This window comes from Podarcis filfolensis (assembly GCF_964270895.1).
Source record: "Podarcis filfolensis genome assembly, chromosome: 1".
NCBI lineage: Eukaryota > Metazoa > Chordata > Lepidosauria > Squamata > Lacertidae > Podarcis > Podarcis filfolensis.
In genome coordinates this window covers 113,223,697-113,250,871 of record NC_139604.1, presented here as the reverse complement: position 1 = coordinate 113,250,871, position 27,175 = coordinate 113,223,697, and the positions used below count along the sequence as shown (strand labels likewise).

At 43.1% G+C, this 27,175-nt stretch overlaps 1 protein-coding gene across 3 annotated transcripts in view; it reads left to right on the top strand.

Moving 5' to 3' along the window:
* TTC7B (tetratricopeptide repeat domain 7B) overlaps positions 1–17,260 on the top strand; it is a 101,516-nt gene extending 84,256 nt beyond the window's left edge. For all 3 annotated transcript variants that reach the window (XM_083612069.1, XM_083612068.1, XM_083612067.1), the window contains 2 exons: positions 340–542; positions 16,187–17,260. In XM_083612069.1, coding sequence (XP_083468195.1) covers positions 340–542; positions 16,187–16,408 — 425 coding nt within the window. In that variant the 3' untranslated portion in view covers positions 16,409–17,260. The remainder of the gene's footprint in view (positions 1–339; positions 543–16,186) is intronic.
* Positions 17,261–27,175: the final 9,915 nt, after the last annotated feature.

The window sequence follows — 27,175 nt, the reverse complement described above, 5'->3', positions numbered from 1 at the left end:
GTTCTCTTCTAATGGCAATGGTGCCCACCTGAGAGGTGCCGGATTTCTGGCGAGTTCCAGCTGAGAAAAAGCCCTGAAACAACCCGTGTAACCTCATTATTGTCCCACATCAGAGCTAAGCCCAAGTTTCCCTTTGTTCCTTTCCCACCCTACCCTTTGTACCCTTGGATTCACAAAAGCTGGCATCTCAAGAGAATTAATGAAGATTGGAATATATATAATTGAGAGAGAAAATCTTTGCTTGAGGTAGTTTCCTTGGGGAACTTAGCCATAACTATCAATGGAGAGAATATTAATTAGGGAGGACCACTCATTCATCTCTCTCCTTCCTCCTCACAGCTGAAGTATACATAGGAATTGGAAAGCCTGCAGAAGCCACAGCATGTACTCAGGAAGCTGCTAACCTCTTTCCAATGTCTCACAACGTTCTGTACATGAGAGGTCAAGTGGCAGAACTTCGGGGAAATATTGATGAAGCCAAACGCTGGTATGAAGAGGCCTTATCTATTAGCCCAACGCATGTCAAAAGTATGCAGAGATTGGTAAGTCCTGTTTATACCACAGAATGCACGCAAAGCGCTTGAACACTGGAAAAGGCTTTGCATATGTCAAGTGCTTTGTGATTAATATCATTATTGCGCCCCAATTATACAAACAGTTGGATAATTAGAAATTTGTTGAGCAGTCTGCAATGATGTTCCGTAAGTTCAGTTAATGTGGGGCCTTAGGGCACTGGTCTCAAAACTGTTGTGAGGCTATCTGCGGTGGATGAAGAGAAAGAGAGGACAGAACCACATTGGTAAAAATAATAAATAAGGAACAAACGACTTCCAGTGCTGCTCCTTGGCAGCCCCCCACCCATGCACAGCACAGTTGCAGCATCAGCCGCATTTAGCTAGTAGAGGGGGGGCTTCTCTTGGGGTTGCTGGTTTGACTCGCACAACTTACAGTTGTCAGTGGTGGCCTTTTGCACAGAGGGGCCTTTCCCAGGGTCAGCCGGGGAACCCAGGAGAGGCGAGGTGAGACAGCCAGGAGAGGTGGGTGTCTCCCTTTCAATCACCTTATGTCAAGTCATCCGTTTTTGCTCCGTGCTTAGAAAACCCAACAGGAACACGGCTCTCTGCAAGCGCCAAAAGTCCCATGCAACACTAAGCGCAGGGTTCTGCAGGTGACACCTATCAGCTGGTTAGCAACCTCCACAAGCCACATTTGGGCCAGCCATGTGTTGTATCTGCACAAAAGCTCATGTCCTATATGCTGCCAGATTTTGGGCAGGTGGGTGCAGGCCCATGCAGCGCTTGTGTGAGGCCCGGGCAGGAGTCTTGTTAGAATGAAGTTATAAACTCAAACAAAAAAGCAGCAAGTCCCAGGTGCCCCTGTCAGCTTAGCCCTCTGAGACCCGGGCAAATGTACTTGGCTGTTCCCTGCTCTGCGTGGGCCTGGGTGGGTGTGGCTTGACTAAGCCCAAACCACCATGCCTGCCTTGGTGAGCCTAATTAGGCTGTGGGCTGTAGGTTCTGCACCGATGTTAGCGTAGCTTTGATTGTTCTCCCAGATTGCAGTACAACACTGGACCTGCTGACATGCTCATTTTGATTTTGTTCACAGTATGAATTACTTATAAGGCATTTAACTGCTGCATAAGGCATTTCGCTGCATCTGATTTTCGTACAACTTAACTCAATATTTTTACCTCTTTCCTATTCATGTCTTCTGCTTCATGTGGATGGAAATTAGTATTGATTTCAAATTTCTTTTTCAGTTCTTCAAGTGGTTGCAAGTTTTGTAATAAGTTTTCTTTCTAAATGCTGTGTGTGTGTTTCACATTTATTAACAGAGGAAGGGGAGTCTGAAATATTTGGGCACAACAGTGAAATTCCCTTGGTTTTCCTCTACATTTTCTCACTAATAAGTGTGATACCTTATATAGTTTCAAACATGTGGATGGTGCCAAAAATTACACAACATCCCAATATATAATATACAATTCAAGACAAAGATATAAGACACCCAATGCAAATACGTTTCCAACGATACGGGATGTCCTACAATATAGATATTTTGGAAGACTGTCTTATTTAAAAGGGGGGGGCAGCAAGACTTGTGATATTATTTTCCAAGGCGGCTAGAATGCTAATCTTTCAAAACTGGGGGGGGGGACCCCAACCGCCAGTGATATAAAGAAATAAATGTAATAACTTAGGAGAAGGCACCCCAGGATGGCAAGGTTTTCATGCTCTCTCTGCCTCATTCCACAACAACACAGTCCAAGTCTATTGGAGGGGGTGTGTGTCTTGTTTTATTTGTCTTATTTGTTAAAACCAGCCAGGAGGGACTAAAGAATGCCATGTCTAGTTTGGCATTAGCGAACGGTTCATAGTGGTACAGAAGTTATAGGCGTAAGTTTGGGAATCTCCTTTCGGCCAGCAGGAATGGTATCTTTGATCTGTTCCATTAGAATTGTATTGCAGAGTAGCCTTTTCAGTGTAGCTTTGCTGTGCAAAAAACCCAAAAAACAAAACCCCACTGTCCCATTTTAACATAGCTGTTCAAAGTACCTCTGCTGCAAATAGATCTCAGTGGAAAAGTTATAATCCCTTCCTTGTACCCAACGTTTTTATTCAAAAGTAGGAGCTTGTTTCTGCCTAGGCCCCTATGAATTATTCAGAGAGGCTTTTCCTCCCTGCATCCCGAAAAAGAGCACATAAGGCAAACACACCAGAATGGAACACAGAACAGGGGAAGGTTTCTTTTTCTTTTCTTTTTTGGTTCTCCGGCTGTTCGAGATAATTAAGCACATTGGCAAGTGCTAAAAGGTACCTTGTAAAGCGCGTGGGCGGTGGACAGAAAGCAGCACACTTATGTTAAAATAAAAGCCATACATTAAAATCCCCTTCCTTGCCCACTTGAATTCAACTTGAAAGAAGCAGTTTCTATTATATTTCCAGTAAAGACTCCTCTGAACGCCATAGAGACTCTTGTCCTCAGCTGATGGAAAATGGGCTAGGATAACTTCACTTAATGCTGGGGAGAAGCCTCCTTCTCCCCCCCCCCCTTTCCATAACAAACGTTACACAAATTTCCAAGATTTAGACAATAGTGTGGCCCTCTTCCCCATCCTCCCCATGTCCTTTTGCCTTTTTTTCCCTTTATGTTTTTCCCCTTTACATTTTGGGCCCCTGCCAATTATAGCAGGCTGGGTCCTACGCTGCCCCAAAAACGTACGCGTTTTCAGTGTCAAGTGTTTACTTAATATATGCAAGCGAGCAGTCACAGTTTGCATTTGCTAAGGGCTAGCGTCTGTAAAATGGGAATAACAAGTCTCTATAGTAATAACAGAATGAGTAAGAGATCAGTGGCATAAGGTTTAAGTAGACACTTCCCAAAATTTTGAAGAGAGGGTTTTTTGACTGTGTTTCAAGCTTCCTATAGCAAAGTTTTCTTTGGGTGGATGCTGGTATTATTTGTGTCTGCTAGGACTTTTGTAAGAATTCACTTTGATCAGTAATTTTGTACTGCTTTTATGGTGGATTATATTTTATTGTATACATTGCTGTACGCCGCCTTGTTGTGTGAACCGGCATTTACTTAAGTCTGAACAAACTCACCCACTTCTGCTCCATTATTATGCTAACTTGAGTTAGATTCTGCTCGAAGAGCCCATTTCTCCAGGAGAAAAACATTTAATTACAGTGTATTTTTTAATGTTGCGATTCCTTGGTGCTCCAGCTGAGCATCTATGCATACATAGTGAGCCAGCCTTTCCCAAAATTGGCTCGAGGGGGTCAGGAGGAAACCCGGAACAGCATAGAGGAGCAAGAGAGTGGCCAGTGGTCAGAATATCTTGTTTGATATTCTTCTTTCTGTTGGCAGAGCGGAGAATTCCATTAAGTATTTATTTTTTAAAAATCTACTGGAAAATGTTACTGAAACAAAGTTTCCGCCTTGTAATGCAACAGTTTTTATAGTGGTCCTTTGAAGATGAAATGTCAGATGGCAGGTTCATGTGAGCTTTCCATTTTATTGTCTCCTTTGTGTGTTAGCATTGGAAAAGATGCTCTTTTCCATTGCTTATCAGTTAAACAGAAGCACTTCTATGATTTGGAAAATATAAATTAATGGCAGTGCTCAAGCTAGAGCAAGTTGTGGCAACGACTTTATGCTCGTGTATCTAATTGCATTGAACTAAGTAGATCGTTTCTAGCCAAACTTAGGATGTCATTGCGATTTGCTCATCTTGTATCTGGTTAAAGTGCTAGTGTTAAACTTCACTGGCCTAACAAGGTGCATTCTTCAAAAGAGTTATATAGCGTGTTTTATTTAATGTTTTGTCAAATTGTGCATATCAGAGAACAGTGTTCTGTCGTGAGGGTCAAGCCAAGCTCATCATTTAAAATAATAATGATGTACAAGGTGTAGCGCCCCCCCCCCCCCGATTTACTAGGACAAATGACACAGGATGCTAAAAGTGTCCTTAGTAACTACTTCAAACTTTTTCCTAAGACTCATAGCCAGGGGGAGCACTCATTGAGATCACAGCTTGGGAATGAACACTTAAATTCTCCGTGCACACTGCTGTCCTGGTGAAACTGCTATTAAATTGCTTTAAAGACTTCATGTAGTTATTAATAACACATTTAGCCTGACGTATAGTTTTGCCTTAAAAGAATGGGCAGAGAGTTCTTGAGGATGCAAGAAACCTAGCCTATTTCACAGAATTCAAGGAGATGTTGAATCTCTGCATTTCAGCCCACTGGTACAGCATCATACTAATTTTGTATCAGCTTGCCAATTTTTTGGGTAATGTATCAGTATCAATATTTGCCTAGTATATAGGCCAATTTAACTGCGGTTCCTTGATTTCTGAACCAGACATAATTATGTATAGAAACTTAAATGATCCAACTAAGAATTTTAGTAAATCAACTGATTAATCAGCTAGCCAATTAAATCATGACTAATGCTCAGTAGCAGTGCTGTTTCCTGAATACTAACTTATGGTAACTTCATTTTGTGTTGTTGGTTTTAGAAGAAGAACATGCATCTTAAAAAAAAAATGTAAGGAAGCTTGATAATGTGTTTATAGTGTCTGCTCAGTTAGATAATACACTGTATTACCTTTTAATTTGGTGAGTGGCTCTCCTATTCAAGGCTTCTTAAAGCAATTTAATGTTATAATATTAATTAAGAACTGATTATCAGTTTTGCTGTAAAATTGGCAATGAAGATGTGGCGTTGAATGTGATTAAATTATATTCCATTACCCCCCATGATCCTTAAGGACTGGGTGAGCTGCAGGCAATTCAATGAAAGTAGTAATTTTCTTTGCTGCTTGCCTATATCTTTTCTCTCTCTCTGATCTTTGTCACTGTTTAGTTCTACAGTTGTAATATTTGCATAGCCTTGTTAGATGCTATACTTAAATCCAGCATGCTGTTTTCCTTGCACTGAGCCGCTACACCAGAATGCAGCAGAATAGTTAATGTGTTTGCTCTCTTTGTCGAATGTTAAGGCCTTTATCTGGACACTTGGTTCTGTTTAAATAAAAGGAGTGAGGAGAAGAAACAGGGCCTTTTCAGTGGTGGCTCCTCTTGGTTAAACCTGTTTAACCAGGCAAGTTCCCTGGTGAATGTCAGAAGGTTTCCAAAGACCTTCCTCTCTAGGAGTGCCCCTTGGGTGAGTGATTCTGGCTCTTTGCTTCACATTAGTTTTATATATATATATTTTAATATAAATTTTTATTAATTTTCCAACATATATTAAAACACAATACAACTGACAATACATAAACAAACAAACATTTAAACACGTATAATTTCATAGCCTCTTTTCCTTAAACCTTGTTTCAACGACTTCCCCATACCTCCCTTTTCTGCATCCCTGTTTTAAACTTTTCCAGCAACCCCTAATTTCAATTACTTATAATTCACTTTCTTTAATCCCTTTTCTCTTACCCAAATATTTGTCACTGCAATTCTGTTTTACATTACCCATGACATTTTAGCACTCATTAATTTTACAACAGTTCTTAAGATAAACTTTAAATTTCTTCCAATCTTCTTCCACCGTCTCTTTTCCTTGGTCGCGGATTCTGCCAGTCATCTCGGCCAGTCCCATATAGTCTATCACCTTCGTCTGCCCACATTAGTTTTAGATTTTTAGTGCTTAGCGATTATCAATTAAGCTGTCTAAAAGAAAAACTTGGCCAATAAATAATTCCATGTGTAATAATGAACTTGTTCTCCAAGTGTGGATCCTTGTGTAGCCAAACTGGCAGGTATCAGCACATCCTGGGAAGCCCTAGCAGTTTGAAGTATGAAAAGTCTTAAGACCAAAATAAACCAGTAAGGATTGAGCGTACTCACTGGCCACAGAATGCAGAGTGTCTAGGGGTGGAAAACCAAGAGGGGAGATTTCGGTGGAGCATCCTAGGAGACAGGATGGCTGCCTGGAAGGAACACTGAACAGGAGCTCTGCACACTGCAATATTTTGACTTTGGTCTTCCATGATCTGCTTCCACCTCTCCACCTGCTGTTTTCCTGTGTTGAGCAAGAAGGTCTGAAGAGGGGTTCTGAGTGTGTTTGGCTGGCTCCCCATGCCCTATCTTCTGCTTACCCATAGTTTATATTGTGGCATTATTTCAAAAAGCAAGGCTTTTAGGGAAGCATCTGGATCATACATATTGAGACCCTGACATTGTCTTTGGAATATAGCTCTGCGTCATTGTTCGGGGCTTTTGCTTAGGAAATTGGATGGAGAAGTTATGCTGACAAAGATTCGGCATGCTAAAAGGAAGCTTCCATGCCCCAAAGCCACATTTCCTTGCATAAAGCATTTGACCTGGAAGAAAGGGTCTTTTATAGCACTTAATGGTCAGGTTTTAAAAGGGGAGCAAAGCAGACCATTAGCAAACCACCAACCTTGAAAGAGCGCAGAGACAAAAGGCCCTGTTAGCGTTACAAGGGAGCTAAAAGCTTAAGCATCATGCAGTCCTCTTTGGGAGATGCTAGAAAGCATCATGCACAGGAAGCCCAGGAGCTGTGCGCACATTTCTTTACACTTTCGCTTTGGATAAAAATGTGTTTTACATGTAACTACTTAATAATGGAGTGAGAACCCCAAGTATATATTCTTTACCCAAGGCTTGACTTTTCAAGGGAGTCGCTCTTGCTTCTCCTCCTGCCATCTGAGGTGAGGCAAGTGGTAAGAGGGGAGAAGGCTGCTGGCCATGATGGCTGTCAACGGTTTCCGCTGTCTGAGGCGGTGTGCCCCTGAATACCCATCACCATGGATGTAGCCAGGATTTTTGTTGGGGGGAGCAGGCCTTCTGTTGAGGGGACAGAACCTCAAGTTTGCTATTTATTTTTATTGGTTTTTATTGATGGGGGGGCAGCTGCCCCTCCTTGCCCATTCCCATTGCTAAAGATTGCAAGTAGGGAAAGCTCTGAGGCAATCAGGTCTTGCTTGCGAGCTTCCCATATGCATCTGATTGGCCACTGTGAGAACAGAATGCTGGACTAGATGTTCCCTTCTTATTTCTTACAGTCTTTGTTGTTGTGGCATCCAGTTTGTGGAGCTCTCTCCCGAGGAGTCTCTCACTCTGAGAAGAGAGGAATAGAAGAGGGAAGGAAGGATAAACTTCCAATTTCCATCTGTCAGTTACATACAAAAAAATTATACAAAATACTCTCTCTAGGCTAACATCCAGCTGTTATACGTTCTGATAGTAGTAGTACAGTGGTACCTCGGGTTACATACGCTTCAGGTTACAGACGCCGCTAACCCAGAAATAGTAGTGTGCATGCACACGAAAGCTCATACCAAGAACTAACTTAGTTGGTCTTTAAGGTGCTACTGGAAGGAAAAAAAATTTTTTTTGTCCAGAAATAGTACCTCGGGTTAAGAACTTTGCTTCAGGATGAGAACAGAAATCGTGCTCCGGCGGTGCGGCAGCAGCAGGAGGCCCCATTAGCTAAAGTGGTGCTTCAGGTTAAGAACAGTTTCAGGTTAAGAACAGACCTCCGGAATGAATTAAGTACTTAACCCGAGGTACCACTGTAGTAGTAATTATTATTATAATTTATACCCCACCCATCTGGCTGGGTTTCCCCAGTCACTCTGGGCGGCTCCCAACAGAATATTAAAAACACAATGAAACATCAAACATTAAAAACTTCCCTAAACAGGGCTGCCTTCAGATGTCTTCTGAAACAATACTTTCCCATACTTCAGACCTAAACATCTCAAATTCATTCATTTTCCTTTCCCAGGCTGTGACTTCTCCCACTGGGTCATTTTGGAATTTGGAGTTCCAACTTTCATTTTTTTAAAAGTAATATTTTAGGTTTTGTGGTTGTGAAAGCATGATGACCTTGATGCTGAACCATTAGCTCAAACTAATACTTTGAAATGTTAACTTTTTGAAAGCATCATTCAGCTTGGCTTCTTCTTTTTAAGCAGTAGAAGAAGAAATAGGGGAAGTACTGGTCAGTTGAGCTGACAGTTGGTGCCCATGCGTTGCTTCAGTTAGCATGAATCATGTGTATATCATCTTGACACAAAATAAAAAATGCATGGAAAAGAGAGAAAGTGCCTCCTCACGTCACTCACATTTATGTGTAACTCATTTCTTGGAAATCTTTGCAGTTACTTAGCTGCTGTACAAAGAATCTTAGCAGTGAAAATCTTGGCAAAATGTCTGCTCAAAATGGCAGATAGCACAATTATTGGAAGGGAGGGGAAGTTTTGGTGCAGGTGGGTAGCATGTGAGGGATATAGATTCATTATTCCTACATGCCCACTAAGTTCCCTGGGGTGACCCTGGGCAAAGTTGCTCAGCCTAGCTCACCTGAGAGCGCTTGTGGTGATCTTTATACACTGAAGTTGGATATAGGATAACAATAACAAGGTAGACGGTGTGTGGCTTCTGAGTGGCCTCTATAATTCAATGCATTTTCATTATTGAAACCAGAAAAGTACTTGTAGAAGGATGATGATGATGATTATAATGTAATAATAATAATAATAATAATAATAATAATAATAATAATAATAATAATAATAATTTCTTATTTATAATCCGCCCATCTGGCTAGGTTTCCCCAGCCACTCTGGGCGGGTTCCAACAAAATATTAAAATACAATAGTCCTTTGATATTAAAAGCTTCCCTAAACAGGGCTGCCTTCAGATGTAGTTGTTTTTTCCTTTGACATCTGATGGCAGAGTGTTCCACAGGGCGGGTGACACTACTGAGAAGGCCCTCTGCCTGGCTGCCTGTAACCTCGCAGTGAGGGAACCACCAGAAGGCCCTCAGAGCTGGACCTCAGTGTCCGGGCAGAACGATGGGGTTGGAGACGCTCCTTCAGATATACTGAACCGAGGCCGTTTAGGGCTTTAAAGGTCAGCACCCACACTTTGAATTGTTCTCGGAAACATACTGGGAGCCAACGTAGGTCTTTCAAGACTGGTGTTATCTTGGTCTGTCAAATAATGTGTTTTTCATATGAAAGGACATCAAAAAACATAGAAACCTTGACTTGAAAATAGATTTTGTCGATACATTTAATCAATTATATAAGACATACTACTGTACTATTGAAGCTTACATAGTCTCCTTTTACTTCCTAAGCAGCCAGAGATTCATCACCTGGAGCCAAATTTGAAATAGTGGCTTTGAAAAAAGGGCAGAGACACCCTCTTCTGCCCAGAGCACCTCTTCTGCCTAGAATTTTTTTTCTTGGAGAAGGGGGATTGTACTAGAACTGTCACACAAAAATCCGTTCTTCAATCAGTCAGTCATTTTATTTGTATGCCGCCTTTCCAAAGCTAAAACCATGTTCAAGGCAGCTTACAACATATAAAAAAATTACCTGACTACAAACATAGCAAAAGTAGTCATAAAGAAAACATTAAAAAGTAAACAACCAAATTGAACAATTGCCACATAAATCATAAGATCCAAAATGAAAGTACAGAAAATTAACAGCAACACCCACCCCCAAACAAAACCCCCTAAACAATATTCGGTTCAGCAGCCTCAGCTTTTGCAGCTGGAGTCAGTCCAGGCCCTGCCCTCCCAGGCCAGGTGGAAAAAGGCCTGTAAGGCAGGGAGCAGGTCTTCCAGGACTCACAGTCACGATTCTTGATCCCCCTCCGCTCAGAAAACACCATTTATATTGTTCTGTATAATACCTGTAAAAGATCCAAAACAGGTTTTTTTAAACAACAACAATTGATTTGTTTCAGTAGCCTAATTTGGAAATAGAAAAGAAAGGCTATTTCTGTTGTTAAACAGTTGGTAATCGGAAATCCTTGTTGCTCTACTGCAAGTTACCCAGAGATCTATCCTGTATAAACAAAGCTCAATCATCTTTTGTATGAGCCATGTTTTGTGGCTCTTGTATCACTATTATTTACTTTTCTCTTCCTCTGATTAAATGTTTAGATTCATATCAGATTGAAAATGCTTCTCTGTAATTATTTCTGCTTATACTGGGGAAGGATGACTTAAGAAACCAGTATTGTTGTACTAGAAAGCAAAAACATCGTATCTCATTTTGTTTTGTTGCTTTTAATTAAAAGCAGCTACTCGGTTGAATCTATACACCTATGAAATAAATGGCTATGTAAAATACACAGCAGGGCCAGCAGAAGGTGAGAAAATAAGCTTAGAGATGAAGGACAGAGAAGTTGTGCCAATGTGGAAATACAATTCTCCTACTCGACTCATCAGGGCCAACTCCATTTCCTCTCTTCAGATTTCCCCCCACTTTACCGCAGGTTCAAAACCATGAATGTTACTGTTTTCTTGGCAGCTCAGGATGAACTTTAATGGATTTAAGTGTTTCTGACTTGGCACATAACCCACTTGTGCAGATGTAACAAAGCAGAAATTTCAAAAGAAAACAGATTTACTGCCATTCAACATGAATATATGTCAGATTCACATCACCCTTTATGAAAGCAACCGGTGTTTTTTTTCCAACGGAGACGCAGAGGGACGCATACCCCTAAACATTTTGTGAATCTAAGCTTGGTCTCATTGAGGGGCAATATTTCAATACGAGTAGGAAAATGAGAGTACCCCTAAATTATTTGTTTAGAAAAAAAAGCACTGAAAGCAACACACACTTTGTGGAGGGCCCTGTGCTGTGTGTACACAGAGAGATACAGGCACTTTTTCGGGTAGCCTTTTTACAGCACCAGCATTCTCATAAACTGCAAAAATGTTCATCCAAATGCACATAAGTGTGGTATACAGTAGTTGTTGTTGCTGCTGCTGCTGCTACTGCTGCTGCTACCACCATGTTCATTTTGTGCCAGCCATTAGTTACTGAGAAATAAATGAATAACTGCCCTGCTGAGGTGGGGTGATAAATGGATCAATGATACAAAAAGCAGAAAAATTACCAATGATGTGCTTGAGCTTTGGAGTTGATCAAGAAAACCTATGTAAAAGCAGGATGTACTAAAAAAAACAGGCCAAGGGAAACTGTCTGTCTGGTAGTATTACTGACAAAACTGTCCTGTCATTGTACAAACTGTGGCTTTTTGGTGCAGCTGGATTCCTGAAAAATCTAAGGTTTTTTTCCTGTTCCTTTTGCTGCGATCGAATTCCTAGCTTGATGACTGTTGCAGAGATGCATTTTAAAACCGTGTGTGACTCAGGCCTCATGCAGCTGAGTTGTGTGGGTGGATGCAACTTGCATTTGAAGAGAAGTGTTATGATTTAAACAGAAATAGATATCTAAGGGCGGCAAGCAGTTGGTCTTGTGTTCTTTTGCCGTAGGAACCTGGAGGCAGTACTGCAGGCCAATTACACATCTTGTTAAAATAAGCCACAGGGCTTGGTTTTTCAACCTGCCCATGCTGCAAAGCCAAAAAGATGTAGACTGTTGTGATACTTTGTGCACTCACAATTTTTAGGCCAATAAGATACATCACCTGAATCATGCCCAGAATAAAAGCTTGCCTGACACTTGCTTTGGTGGTGTTTCGCTGCCAAGTGAAGGCCTTTTTATTTTCCCAGGCCTTTTAATCTATTTAAGATTTTTTAAAATCAAATCTCTGCAACTTGTCTTTCTTCTGTAGCATACTTTTACCATATTGTTATTGAATTTCGAATTGTTTCCTTATTGTAAGCCTCTGCTTTAGGACAGCCTATGCAGTCATACCTCGGAAGTCGAACAGAATCCATTCCGGATGTCTGTTCAACTTCCGAAATGTTTGAAAACCACTCACTTCCGGTTTTCGATCGTTCGGGAGCCAGAACGTTCAACTCCCAGGGTGTTCAGGAGCCAAGGTACGACTGTAAACTTTTCAAGCAAATAAGTAAATAAATAGTTCAGCTTCCCCCCAGCGGCGCGCCCTGAGGCTGGGGGAGGAGCAATCTGCCCATGGCGGACATTTGGCGCACCACCAGCCCACGACTCCCAAGCTGTCAAAACAAAGGGAGAAGGGGCAAATGCCGCCAGCAAAGCAGCATAGCTCCCCCCCTTACCCCAAAGGCTCAGGGTAGGCTTGGGAGTCGCAGGCGGGTGGCGGGCTGAATCTCACCCCCCTCAGTGAGGACACCCAGGGCGGTCTGCCCCCGCCACCCCCCTTCCTATGCCCCTGTTTCCCCCCACCAACCTGGTGCTCGCCAGATGTTTTTTCTCTACTGCTTCCCTCAGCCTCAGCAATGGTCAGGGACTGTGCAGAGTTGTAATATCTGACAACCTCTGGAGGGCTTGAGGCTGGGGAAGGCAAATGTTTTCTTTAAGCAGCATGAGCCTCCCTTTATCAGCATGACATTTAAGGAATAAACAAAGATTTCTCAGCAAGAAAGAGAATGATTTAGAATTCAGAAACAATAAAACAGAAGTATGTTTTTATTTTACTCCAGCTCTTCTTCCTTTGATACGAGCTGTTATGGCTAGTATGAATTTAGGATGAGTTTTAACGCAGCAAGCGTCCTCATGCCCAGTTAGGCCAATGGTGCGCCTAAAACAGCACTGGTACATTCTTTACTTTAAATATATCTAGGTCCCTTTTAGTTTCTTTTGAAATTGATTAAATTAGTTTACTTGAAATCAGTGGAAACATCAATTGATTGTCATGTTTAAAATACATATTTGCCATTCCGGAGCGCTGCAGCTTAAAACAAACTGTACACTCTTGCCATTTCAAGTGTTCCTCATTACAAAGCTTTTCTTTCTTCCACAAGGAGCTGCTTTCTTCTTAAATACTTCTAGAATTGCACTAACTTGTTTCATGCATTCATTTGTTGTTGTTTTGGAGCAAAATAAAGTTCAGCGTGTAGCAACAACCACGGCTGACCTTATGAAAACACTGTTGCCAAGCAGAAGAGCATTTTCCCCTTAGCAACAAGAGTTTTGCAGCAAGGAAAAGCAATTCAGTACCTTAGCTCCAAGGTTTGTTTGAGGGCGACAGGGCAGGAGGGCAAGAACAATGAGAATTGGACTCTTCACTATAGCACAGCTGCATTTATGTAGTGTACTAGAGAGTTTGCATTGTACAATCAAATAGACAGGAACAGGCATGAAAAACAAACACAATAACATAGTCAAGACATACCATTGCATACAAACAGTGTTCCACTGTCTAGTTCAGTTCAATTCTTTTATTGTGAGGCCTTGCAAAGTTTACTTTTTAAAAATAAATAAATAAATAATCCTTTTCTTTTTCCCTTCAGAAGAGAAACAAGTAACTGTTTTGAAACCCTTCCATCTCTAAACGAATAATATATTCTGTTGATAGCCTTCCCCTGGCATATTGAGGATTTGGACCTGGGGGAGAGAGAGATGGTTCCTTATATTTATCAATAATCCACCAATAAAAGAATTCAAAATAAATTATCTGGTGAAGTTTTGCCCAAAATATAAGATGTAGAATCTAGAACTATTTGAATAAGCTGTAATTTTGCCATTGACCAGAGGGATTCTTGAAGATCCTAGATAAAGTAGGATCACTAATACCCAATAATGTAAAAAATATATTGTGTTTCAATGTAGAATGGATATTATATTCCAATAGCCTTAACTGGCACGAAAATATAGTTTAACTACCCGTTAATTTTTGTCAGTTTTTATTATTTGAATGCAAAGTTCATTTATTGTGAGTCAGGTGGAGATGAAGGATTAGCAAGGAATGTTTGCATTCTAAAACCCTCTTGGGTTTGTTTTCTTTACTACATTCATATTTTCAAATCTGAATGCCGCTTTTAAGATTTTATCTCATTTGCCCAAAGCACTTGCCTGATCAGAATAAACAGATTAAATGTCACATGTGCCCTTTCTTCAAATGAAAGCACTAATAAATAGTTTCCTGGATCATTTCATGCTTCCTTTAGAGAAGCAGCCATGCTACTCCTGCTACCCTTTTAATCCGCTAGATAGACAATAAAATCCCTAAGAAGGAGGAGATGTCTGGATTCATTTATTTGCTGATATACTTTTAACCTTGCCCTCACAGTCGGTACGAAACCTGTACCTTTCTCTGTAGGTGCAACTGATACAGCTGGAATACCCCTCCCCTTAATACTAATTTAGAATACTAATATTCCAAGCATAGTCACATTACAGAGTTGTTATAAAGGCATTGTTATTTTAAAAAATGCTAGTATGGTTGAATTCTGAAGGATAAATAAAATCTAATGGTGCTTTAGGTATAGTGGCTGACTGAAAAGAACTCTTTTTATTTAAAGGTATACTGTGTATAAACACAGCTCACTAAAGTACATTCTGCTCATTAAGAACAATCAACAGAATGGGAAATGTCACCTCTATATACCTTAGAGCAGTGATTTTCAACCAGTGTGCTGTGGCACCCTTGGGTGTTGCGGGCAATGCTGGCTTCTGTCCCTCTTTCCTTCTCTCCCTCCTCTGATGTGCTCTCACATCTCTGCCTCCCAAAGGCTTGCACAGCTGTTTGTTGCAGCGGCCCTGGCTACAAGCTCCCCCGGCGAATGGTGCCTCTGGGGCTGGCCAGGTGGTGCTGGTTGCCAGGAGCTGAGGTGGCCTCAGAGTAAGCAAGTAAGCAGGTGAGGGAGCCCAGCCAGCCAGTCCGCCAGCTGGCGGGAATGGACAGACAAGTCCCAGGCACCCTGTGGGGCAGTGTGAGGAGGCAGCTCTCTTTGGGGGCAGCTCAGAGACCGGGGGGGGTGGTGGCAGCAGCTGCTTGGAGGACTCCCAAGGAGAGGGGAGAAGAGAGGAGGCTGAGGAAACACTCCACAAGGAAGGGTGTTTTTCAAAGGGTGAGAGGCTGCCAGCTCTGCAGGCAAGGGGTGACACAACTGGGTTCCTGAGCCCCACAGGGGTGTTGCAGAAAGAATCTAGTTGGTCAAGGGAGCCGTGGACTCAAAAAGGTTGAAAACCTTTGCCTTAGAGTGAATGTCCCGGAGGGAGGGGAGTGGTTCCATGTATGCATAGTGTATCGTGATCTTTACATACTCGTTTAATTTGTTTTCTATGTTTACAAAGCATAGTTTATAGCCACTTGCTGTTCTGTTTGTTTTCTCAAAAGGCTAGCTTCTACCTGCCAGAATTTGAAGTGGAAGGAGTCCTCAATTGACTAATAGGTTGATGATCTCATTATTCTAGGAGTTTAAAAAGCTTGCCCTTGTTTGAGAATACCAAAGAGGAAACTTCCTATTGGGAAAAATAATCCTGTTTTATGGGTGTGTCCTTCCCTCTTCCAAAAAAAAAATTGGTTCCCTAACAATTGCTTGACACAGAGGTGGAATGCCTCCCTTCCACTGAATCTAATAATTAATGTGTACAACTGAACTGTTTATTTGTGTGTTGATGAAGAATGCATACTGCTTGCCTTAACTGCAATGGAAAATTGCAAGAAGTGCTGTTGAATAGCTGCCTTTTCCTCCAGGATTGCACAGCCTACACTTGCCCTTTAGGAGTTCCTCTCAGCTAAATCACCGGAGGCTCAGCCTCTGCACACATACATCTTCCGTTCATTTTCCATTTTAGCATGTGCTCTTCCTCTTACAGAATTTGCCCAGAGTGCAGAATCCAAATGTTTTGGGATTTGGTAACGGCCCAGCCTTGTTGCCATGGTCTTCTCATTTGCCCTGACTGAAGAATGTGCTCTTCTCTTTTTTAAATTTGCAGTATTTCATTGCCGTTCCCTCAACCTCTTTCCCATGGCACTCTTTTCTCTGCTCGCTGCAGGCTTTGATACTTCACCAGCTTGGAAGGTACAGCCTGGCCGAGAAGATCCTTAGGGACGCTGTCCAGGTGAACTCCACGGCCCACGAGGTTTGGAATGGCCTCGGGGTGGTTTTGCAAGCTCAGGGCAATGACGATGCGGCGACCGAGTGCTTCCTGACAGCTCTGGAGCTCGAGGCCAGCAGCCCCATTGTCCCTTTCACCATCATCCCTCGAGTCCTCTGAAAGGCTGTCCGGGTAAATTGATGAATCATCATGTGAGAATGTTAGGAAGCATGCTGCGTAAGCCTTCCTCCTGATTCGAAGGGCGGCTCTTCGGGCTGAGAGGTAATGCAACAAAACAGGCAATCTGCTCATTACTGTGGGAGATTCTGACTGCGGAAGTGATACAGCATCTTATTGTTAATGCAGAGAAATAACTAACCAGAAGTGTGGGGGAACCATACACATGCCACCACCCGTGTATCACCTGCATCTTCGCCCCATAGTAGTTTTAAAGCCTGACGCTATTGTTCAAATGCGTATTGTGCCATGTTTTATTAGGTGACATCAGAGTGTTATGTAAAACTTTAAATAGAATCAAACACCAACTGTAGAATAATAGATTCGAGTTAAAATTCAGTGGCAGAGCAGCCTATTTTTAACCAAGCCTGTCAAAGACCCGTTCTCTTCATGTCTTTCAACCTCTCTGGGCCCGGAATCAAAATGTGAAATTTGCTGTGCTCCATCTCTGCAGTAGTCCAGGCAGACAAATTAACCGAAAGGTTTATGTTTTTAGTTGTTTATAACTGTGATGTGTAGCTAATTGTTATTGCCTTTATTTAGAAGAGAGGTTGTGTACAAGAATATTTATATTTTACCAATGTATGCCTGTTTAAAAGAAGAAGAAGAAGAAATGAAAAGAAAATATTAGTTATTTAAGTTTAACTTTTTTATGTGAATTCAGAGTTTATTTATCAATGGAAATATGTAAAAAGATGCTAAAGACGGAATATTTACCGACATTCCTTATGCATTATAAACCCACTTGGCTCAATGGGAAGATTATGTTAATAATAAAAATGATTTTTGGATGGATATAGTGCTTGTCCTTCGTTTTGAGAGCTGGATGAAAATAATCAGGCTGCCCCAAAATGGCAGTCTGTACCATAACACAGCCACAGTAGAAGATTTGATTAATCTGAAACCTCTGTTTTACAAAAAGATGCTCAGAAGAACATCTAATTTGAACTATTCTAAAATCCAGGGCAAATGCCAGATCTGAGAAAAGGTCGAGATCCACCATTAAATCAGGGGCTCAACTGGGCTTACACATAGCATGCTGGTTCAGTCATGTCAGAATCCTCCAAGAAGTGGTTTTAGAGCATACCATGTGAGACGGGCTAATCTCTGTGACAAACAGCTGCCACTTGTTGGCCACACTTTCCCTTTGCTCAGAGTTTGCTGTCCAGCAGTCTTTTCATTTGCTGCACATAAGTATATGGAAGGTGTAAACCAATAGACCACTTTTATGTCGAGTTATATAATACTCAATACAAGCAGCTTGTCTTCCTATTTAAATTGGGGTCTGAAAGCAGCCCTTGATCACAGCTGAATCAAAAACTTCATCCAACTGGCCTGGAAATTCCTGTTGAATTAGTCTCCAACGGGGAGCTGGGCCTGTTTTGTTAAAAGGTACTTAAAGCCACTGTTGGACCCTGAGATGGCAAATGCTATGGAGCATTGAAGAATTAGCTCTTATTTGGCTAGCAACTGTACAGACCCCTCGATCAAAACAAGACACAGCAGGTCTAATTGGTAATTTACAGAAAATGGAACCAATGTGGGTAGCCATTAGCAAATTAACTAAAAACATACCTTCCTACTTGTAATTCCCTTTTGCTTGATCATCATGCATAGGGCTTTGGCCATGTGGCAGCAGTCGGGTGGAGGGCAATGAAGTAGGTTCTGTTGTCCTTTAAAACATTAATATCCTGCCTTTTAAAAAATCTGGCTAAAACACTGCAAAATCTATAAAAGTTGCATTACAAGCCCAGAATTGTAGCTTAACCAACAACTATAAAGAGTGTTTTTGACATGGTACTCATTTCCCACTAGTTTATGGTTGTGTTGTGGAACCCCTGGGAGGAAAATATCCAGCTTGGATTATAGAGCGTGTAAGTTAACTTCCGCACATGATCTGTAACAGTGCACTTCTTGAAAACAAAAACAGAAGGGAAGAGTGCAACACAGATTTGCAAGAAACACCCCACCCCACGGTTGGAGCAGCAGTGGTGGTGACTGATGCCCATTGGGACCAGTAGGGCAGAAGGAAGAGAGGTCAACAGTAGGTGGAGCTAGATCAGTTATTGGCAGAGCTTGACCCAATGACTGGCTGAGTTCTACAATGGCAGCTAAAGAAGAGGAAGGTGGCAGCCCATGTAACATTCCCTGGACTGTTTGTAAGTAAGGCAGCAGGCAAGTGGGGGCAGACTGAGGTTGATGGGGCAGTGCCCCACTTGCACTAAAGGACCCGACCTGCACCAAATGCGCACACCCACCCCTACTTTGTGTGTCAGGGAAGAGTTAGAAGTTTCCAGTTTCTCAGAGGGAGAAAGCATTCCCCAAGGGGGGAAGGAGAGCAGTGAATCTAATAGAAGGGAGCAAGAGGAACAACAGGGAGGGACCGGCTGTTCACAGGAAAGGCAAGGGTTAAGTTCTAGCTCAGATTCGGAGGAGGGGAGATACAGGCCAGCTCTAGCCAGGAGGTTAGAAAAAAGAGAGGGAAAACGAAGGGAAAGGAGCCTTCGCCATTTTGAGAGTGGCTGGTCATGGAGAAGCAGAGCTCAGAAGGTATCTGAAAGAAGTGACTCTGAGGAATAATATTTAAGAACCGTTTATAAGATTGTTTTGTTAATACGCAATAAAAAGTTATATAAAAGAACAAGAAGCGTTTGTGTGGTGATCTGAAGAGGACAACGACCAGGCCTAACATTGTGGAAGGAAATTAATAACCACGACAGAATTGTCACTGTGAGCAATTGACTTGAAATAGTTTCATACACGGGGGGGACACACAATGATCAACCTGTCTCATGGAAGATGGAGCAAGCCTGTTTTCTCCTGCTCTGGAGGGTAGGACTCGAAACAATGGCTTCAAGTTACAAGAAAGGAGATTCTGACTAAACATCAGAAAAAGTTTTCTGACAGTAAGATCCTTTTGACAGTGGAATGGACTCAGTGAGGAGGTTGTAGACTCTCCTTCCTTGGAGGTTTTTAAGCAGAGGTTGGGGTGGCCATTTTAGATATACTGTAAGCTGCTCAGAGTGGCTGGGGAAACCCACCCAAATGGGCAGAGTATAAATAGTAAAATTATTATTAATAGTCATGGATGCTTTAGCTGAGATTCCTACATTGCAGGGGGTTGGACTAGATCACCCTTGGGGTCCCTTCCAACTCTGCAAGTCTATTATTCTATTATTCTAACCTTAAACAGATGGATCTTAAGCTGATGAAGGTCTGTCATCTTTTCAGGGAACTTGACTTGCATTGTTGCCTTGTACTCAGTATTACAACTTACTGGAATTTCCCTTGAGTCTCCCTAGCAAAAGATTCTCATATTGGATCTTTCGGATGCCTTACAGATTTAACACAGAAAGGCATTGGGATTTGACAAGCGTCTTCCAGCTTTTTCCTCTCTTCCTCTCCGCCCCCTCACTTCTTCCCTTGCCAGCCCACCGCTTTGCTTACTTGCTGGGAGACTCTGGCATGCGCATTGTTGGCTGTGCTATCTGGATTGGTGCTGACTTGGAGAATGGGGAGGCAACATTTGCTTTGCTGAAAAGAAGAGGTTGATCGGTGACATTTTGGCAGAGCTAAAGCAGCTGCTTTTCTCTGGGGAGAGGCTGAGAGGGGAATTGCTGTCTAAAGCAGGCCATGGGGTTAACGCTCTTGTGGGTCCCTGCGTTTTCACTCTGCGCTTCTCTTTTGCATCTGCGTGCCCCCAGCTCAAAATCTGCTTTGTACACAAGCGCCGTGGCTGCCCTTCAGCTTCCTTTCAGATTGACAGGGCAGTTTCCTCTGGCTGGCTGCTGCAGCCTTCGGGGGGAGCCCAGATTGTTAAATGATGCCTGCCTAAACAGGATTAGCACAAGAGAAGCAGCAATGTAGGACCCTTGTGTGAGATGCCTGCAACTTCCATGATACAGTGAAAAGATGCTCAGGGTCTTTACCAGGGTCGACTCCCCTCCCTTTCCCCTGCTCCCTACATCCAGGTCATCTATTCTGACACTTTTAAGGGAAGCATCTGTGACAGAGGACCGCGTGAACCGATGCTCCACACGGACTCTCCCCCTTTTTCAGTTCCATGATTCATGGCGAGCTGCTAAGCATTCTGCTCTTGTAGCTTTTTGTACTCCGGTTCCTAGAAGAAAGCAGGCTTCGGAGGACCAGGCTGTGCCTGAAATATATCAGCTGCTCAGCAGCAGCCCAAATAGTTTCTTGTTGGTAGGGCAAATTCAGGGAAGAGTAGAGGTTACGGTGTATTGGTTCTGGCTCCAGAGGTAAGGCTGCAACCTTCTCCCATTGCATAGTTCTAAGAACAGAGGAATCTGCCTTATGTTGAGACAGACCTTTCAGCTCACCTAGGTCTGGATAGCTCAGTTGGCTAGAGCGTGGTGCTGAAAATACCAAGGTTGCAGGTTCGATCCCCTTATGGAACAGCTGCATATCCCTGCATTGCAGGGGGCAGGGTCCCTTCCAACTCTACGATTCTATGATTCTAGATCAGTGTTGTCCCTGCGATGACTGGCAGCAGCCCACCAGCATTTCAGCCGGGGTCTCCCCTACTAGAGAGCATGTGGCCCAGACCCTGTCAAACTTGGAGCCAGCCCTGCACAAGTGGAACTAACCGAGTCTTATTGTGGGAGGCTTCACAGTGTATGAGGAAGCAGTGGGTCCCAAACACTGAATGTGGCCCCACCCTGAGACTCACTGCAGCATATTGCTGGTGAGAAATGCGGTTGCGACACTTGGCTGCTCCTCCCTGCTCTTAAGACAGAGAAAAGATCAGTGTAAAGAGCACAGAGTTAGGCAATGGACTACCCATATACCAACCCATGGGAGGAATCCACTGGAATGAGAGTCAGTTGAGGTGGAACAGCCTAATGAGAGTTGGGTTTGGGGAATGGGTGGCTATGCTGTCACAGAGCAGTGCCTGCCATGTGTTGCAAGAGGGCATTGTAGTTGTATGAGATTTCTTTTTTACATAGATTGCTTTTATGTATCAAAAGGTGGGAGAGAAATCCTCAGGTGTTTTAAGGCTGGGCTGGGTAGTATGCAGTCCCATGACTCTATGTGGCCCTCAGCCTCATTGCATATGGCCCTGGTTCCTGCAGAGGGCAAGCAGCAGGTGAACAAGAGGAAGCAAGTGGCAGAAGGAGAGTGTGGTGCACTTTGGGCTCTCAAAATTCAGTGGCACCCTGTGTGATGCTAAAATCGGGCACCCCTACCTCTTGTGCTCAGTTCTACAGCACTTTTGTGGCACCCCCTGCAGTTCAGCGCCCAATACAGCTACACTGGTTGTACTACCCTAAAATTGCCTCTGTTGGCACCAGCCCTGCCCTCCACAGGCTCCTGCAGCACCAACATGTGGCCCCCCAACAAATTGCCCCCAAAGGAACGTGGCCGATGAGCTTCATTCAGCTGCTCTGTAAAAATGCAATGAAAAATCATACAGCATCTAGAGCAGCCCATTCCAACTGCTAGAACAGGTGGGGAAATCATTAAGTTGGTCCAGCAATTTTCAAGTGGTCAGGGGGGTTGGGGAAGGTTTGGGAACGTCGAAACACCACCCACCAAAACGCTGCAAAATGGAAGCTCCATGAGGTCTCCCTCTTCAGAAAGACTGAAGCAGCACCTGTTTACATCCTTTTCATGACGTCACTGTCTCATTTATGCACTGTGCTCTTTGCCCAAATAAACGTTGCACATCCCAGGTTTCTGGTTTCAGCGAACCTAATTGCCCCAGAGAGACCTTTGCAGCACTCTTTTGAAAGCACTCTTTCCCCCATAGGCTCTGCAAAGCCATGCTGTCATTGGTAACAGTGGAGAAACAGCAACAAGGCTTTGAATCAAATGCTCCCTTTCTCCCTTGCTTTCAGCAAAAATGACATTGTTCGAAGGAGCCGGTTGCTGCCTTGTGCCCCAGTCGGGTTATGCAGAAGCTACTCCGTTATGAATTAGTCATGGAAATTAAGTATGCGTGTGTGTTTTTGGAAGCGAGATGATTCGTTCTGAAGCAGCATTCTTGTTTGGTATTTATACAGCATGTAAATCTTGGAGGAGTTTTGCTCACTGCTGAAAGTCAAAGTGATGTAATTTCACTTGAAATCCAGTGGGATGCAATGGAGAGAGACTTTTTGGCTCAAACAGAAGGAATTGCCGTGCTAGATTAGCCCAAGTTGCTGCATCTTGCTTTGAACAGCAGCTGGCACTATATTTCTGAGAAGCTCAAAGGGAGGCCTTGAAAGTAAGTGCCGTTTGCTGCTGTTTGTCCCCAGGAGTATCTGGGTTTTGCAGGTACACTGCCCCTCTACATGGAGGCCCCATTTAGCATCTTTCAACTGGGTGGGATAGACCAGCATTTGCTATGGGGTCATGGTGTGGCAGCGGGCAGCTAATGTCTCTCCATTTCTGTTTCCCTGCTACACAACTCAAATAAGAGTAATAAGTAGGACTGCAACAAAATGTTGCCGTGTAGAGTGGTCCTGCTCAGGGTTTCAGCCTGCCATAACATTTTCAAGGCATTTTCCATTTCCTTTTCTTCCCCCCAACCCCCCCAACATGCACTCAGCATTCTGTAGCCACTGAAGATGCTCAGTCCTCATTAGGCTGTATTTTTGGGGGGTGGGTGTGTGTCTTTTAGGGTTCCCCCCTTTTGTACCTCTGCAACCCTTGCGGTTCCCTCGAGTCCTCTAATAGCTCCATCTTGCTCATGAATGGTGCCTTTTTGGCTATAACCAACACTCTGATAATGAGTTCGGTGTTGGTAAATATGATAGACCTTGTAAAGTTGTTGTAATGTCAAACATCTATCCTTGATTTGAGCCAGTTCTCATTTAGGGCTCAGCACTATGTACAAAGGAACATGGGAGTCAGTTGTTGGTCCATCTAGTTCACTATTGTCTACACTGACAGCCAGGGATTAAACCTGAGACCTTCTGCTTGCAATGTAGATATTCTACCACTGAGCAATGGTACTTATTTCCACCTGCCAGGGGATCAACCCCAGCATAAGCATGGGCAGACTGCTGATAAATGAGCAAAGCCAACCTGCCCTAGGGAGTAGAATTCCTAGCTCAGAAGGAGGAAGTTCTAGGTAGACTTAAGCCCCTGCATAGCACTCTTGGCCAGTGTGATGAATATTATCTTTCAAAATAGAATGTTGAAATAGTGTTGCTCATCATAAAATCTGAAAGAAGAGCAAATTTTGGATCTTTTGTTCAGCCTCCTCTTTGTACAGTTTGCCCTTTGCATCTAGTTATTATGTTGATGTGACACAACGGAGCCTACTGAGCAAGGGAAAGGGAGGAAGGGGAAGGGAAGGCATGCCAGGAAGAAACATCGCACCTCAGGAATGCGGCCATCCCTCAGGCTTTGCCGTGTATCATTCCTGATGGCTCTGCATCGGTCAAAATTCTGCCAGCTGCAGAATCATTGCAGCGTATTAAATGGCAAGCAGAGTGCCTTACTGCTCATGCGTGCACATTGAGATGCATGTCAGTACCAGAGACAAGATGCAGCAGCTTTTCATCAGAAAAGTTAACATCCACTGACTAAATGGAGGAGACTAAATGTCAAATGGAAACCTTAGTAGCTTTTTTGAAAAGCTACTACCCAACAATTGCTCCTTCCAGAAGCCAGCTCAGCTGGTGTGTACAGACAAGACTTTAGCCAAAATAAGGCCATGGAGAAAGAAGAGAGGGGGTATCAGAATGCTCAGGGGAACATCGAGGTTTGCAGAAACACCCCCACCCCCACAACAACAACAAGGAAATGAGCAACCATGGGGTGTGCAACTGCTGCCCCACACAGCCCAATTTGGACTAAGTGGTCAAGGAATGCTGACTGTTGTGCAATTGCCAGGTGAGAGAGATGGGAATGTTGTGTAGGGCCCGGCTGGCTGCCTAGCTGGCACATTGAACAGGAGCACTCCCACATTGCAGCATTTTCACCTGGATGCCAAAGAGCAAAACAGGGACAAAGCAAGGAACCCTTACTTTCCTGGGACAGGTAGCAAAAACCAGGGCTGTTTTGGGTAAACACAGATCGCATGCACATCTTCCAGGGGCACCTCCACGTTGTCGGATTCATGGGCTTCGTTCACCCTTCTGTTACATCCTGGCAGCAGTTGGAAGTATTGGCGACGCTTCTCAACTCCCGCTCAGTGAAGTTTTCCTATAGTGCTTGTTCAGCATTTCAAGCATGTTTCAGGAATCCTCCAAGACATGCCCTCTGCCTTTTTGCTCAAGGAGCACAAAGCTCAGTGGGGCACAGTCACGGCCCTTGCTGTTGACTTCATTTGACTCAGCACAAACACTTTGTCATGCCTCCGCGTTGATGGGTGGTTTTTTTTGTTTTGTTTTGCAAGCGAATGAAAGGTACACAGGGAGAATGTTAATTACTTCGTTGTGTTTTTTCCCTTGCAAGTTCCAAACACGGGAAAGCACTTGTTTGTGATTACAAATGACAGTGTCTGCAATGAGCCATTCTTAATTTGCTCATGATTACAGCACACAAGCCTCTAGATTGAGAAAACCTCATGACTTATGTGGTTTGTACCTGACAGGGTGGTGCCATGGTAAACCTGCTTCTTTCTCTCTGACACTGTGTACCAACCAGGTTAGTACTTGGGCCCTGGTACGCAAGGGGGAAATGCAGCTCTGTTGTATTTGGATGCTGGCTTCAGCTAATTTTGAGATTGCTCTCTTGAATACAGTCACAATCTGGCTCTGGTTGGTTTACAGTAATGCTTCCCTCAAGGCTGAGTAAGACATTTTTGCCGCCAGCAAATCCAAATGGCAGTTTCACAAAATAGCACAGGACATGGGCAGCGGGGCGTTTTCCTGTGAACCTCTTAATGAAATGAATGGGTTCTTGTGCAACTGTTGTTTCTTGCATTGGGGCTTACACAGACAAATTTTCTCCCCTGCTGTGCTACCCGTAAACTGGCCTGCTGAGATGGCTGCCTCACCTTACCTAGCAGTAGTAAGAGCAGCTTGCCTCCGCCTTTCTCTGCCTGTACCATGTGGAACAGTGCCTTTATGCAGGGTCTGAATCATGTGTGTCAACACTCACTTTATGTGTTGTGCAAAAATATATGGCCCTGTCATCAACAGTTAACATGAGAGTAAGCCCTACTGAGTAAACATGGATGAGGTTAAGCTGTAAGTATGAAGAATTTGTGTATATTTGATCTGTTTCCCTTGAAAATATACATGAATGCAGGATCTTAGTTTTTCCTGGATCACCAGTTCTGAGTGTTTTGCAGGAACACAAGCAGAATTTCACACATGCAGACAAAAATGCCTTAATATGACAGAAACTTGCAGCTCTCCACCTGCATTTGTCACAGCCTATGTGAAATAGATGTGGGAAAATCCCTACAAGATGTTTGCCGTCAGCACATTCCTTGTGGGCAAGCAAAAACCTACCTAATTCACACTTTCCATGGCAATCTTAGAATTGAGATACAGCCATTCTTCGAAATTCAAACTTCTCTGAATTTTGCAGCACAGTTCTCCAGTCAAATAACGTGTACAAGAATGCACATACTAGGGTAACTTATGCATAAACATGCATATATTTGTGAAAATAGCATACAAAATGTATTATATTGAAGTGGTTTGGAAAAATGTGTACATTGGTGAAAACTGCATATAAAAATGTGCATATTAGGAAAAATTGGTGTTAAAATGTTGGTGAATTTTCATGAGGGCTTTGCCATAACAGTTTGCAAACTTGAAACAAAACAAAACACACACACTGTAGAGAACAGAACTTAAGATTGGGAAACTGAGACACCGAAATTGACAGTCACCCATCCCAACAAGTGAGTGAGAGTGAAAATGGAGCATGGGGAGAACTGCACTGTTTGTTCTGTGTTGTGGATGGCAGCCACAGATAAATATTGTCTAGCTTCCTAGGAAGGGGACACTGGGAGGACAGGAGGAAAAAGAATAAATTTATTTCTCAGGGTTCCAGCCTGCCATAACATTTTCTGCATTCCCTGACCTCAGCTGCCAGTCACTGGCTTTTGGCCTGGAAAGCAGAGAGGAGAGCTGCTGAAATCTGGCTGATAAAAGATGCCAACTACAAATGGAGGGAAGCTCTCCAGTCTCCGAGTGGAGAGAACCCGGCTCTTTGCCAACCTGAAGCCCAGAGCAGCCAAAGACAGAGAGAAGGCAGGAGATAAAGCAAAACAGAGTGGTGCTCCATCGCCAAGCTCATCTTTGGTTTCTTTCAAAACATTATAATCAAACACAACATTTGGGAAGGCCTTCAAGAACACACACACACACACAGAGTGATGGTTTCTAACAATTATTTTATATGTGCAATTGTTTTAATTGTTTTTACATGTGTAACTATTTTATATATGTTTTTATTATATTATAAATCACTTTGAGGTGCCTCATGGGAAGCAATTAATAACTTACATTTATTTGTTAAATTTCTCAGCCACCTACTGCTGACATTGATCATAATAAATAAATGGGTTGGTGGCCTTTTGTGTGCAGTTGGGAGTGTGATTAGGAAGATGCACCAACATTGGAGATCTCCTCTGCCTTACCCGCATATGTTCACTCATGTGAGGAATTCATCTGAAGACATAATATAGAACATAATTTTGATGTACAGTGGTACCTCAGGTTACATACGCTTCAGGTTACATACGCTTCAGGTTACAGCCTCCACTAACCCAGAAATAGTGCTTCAGGTTAAAAACTTTGC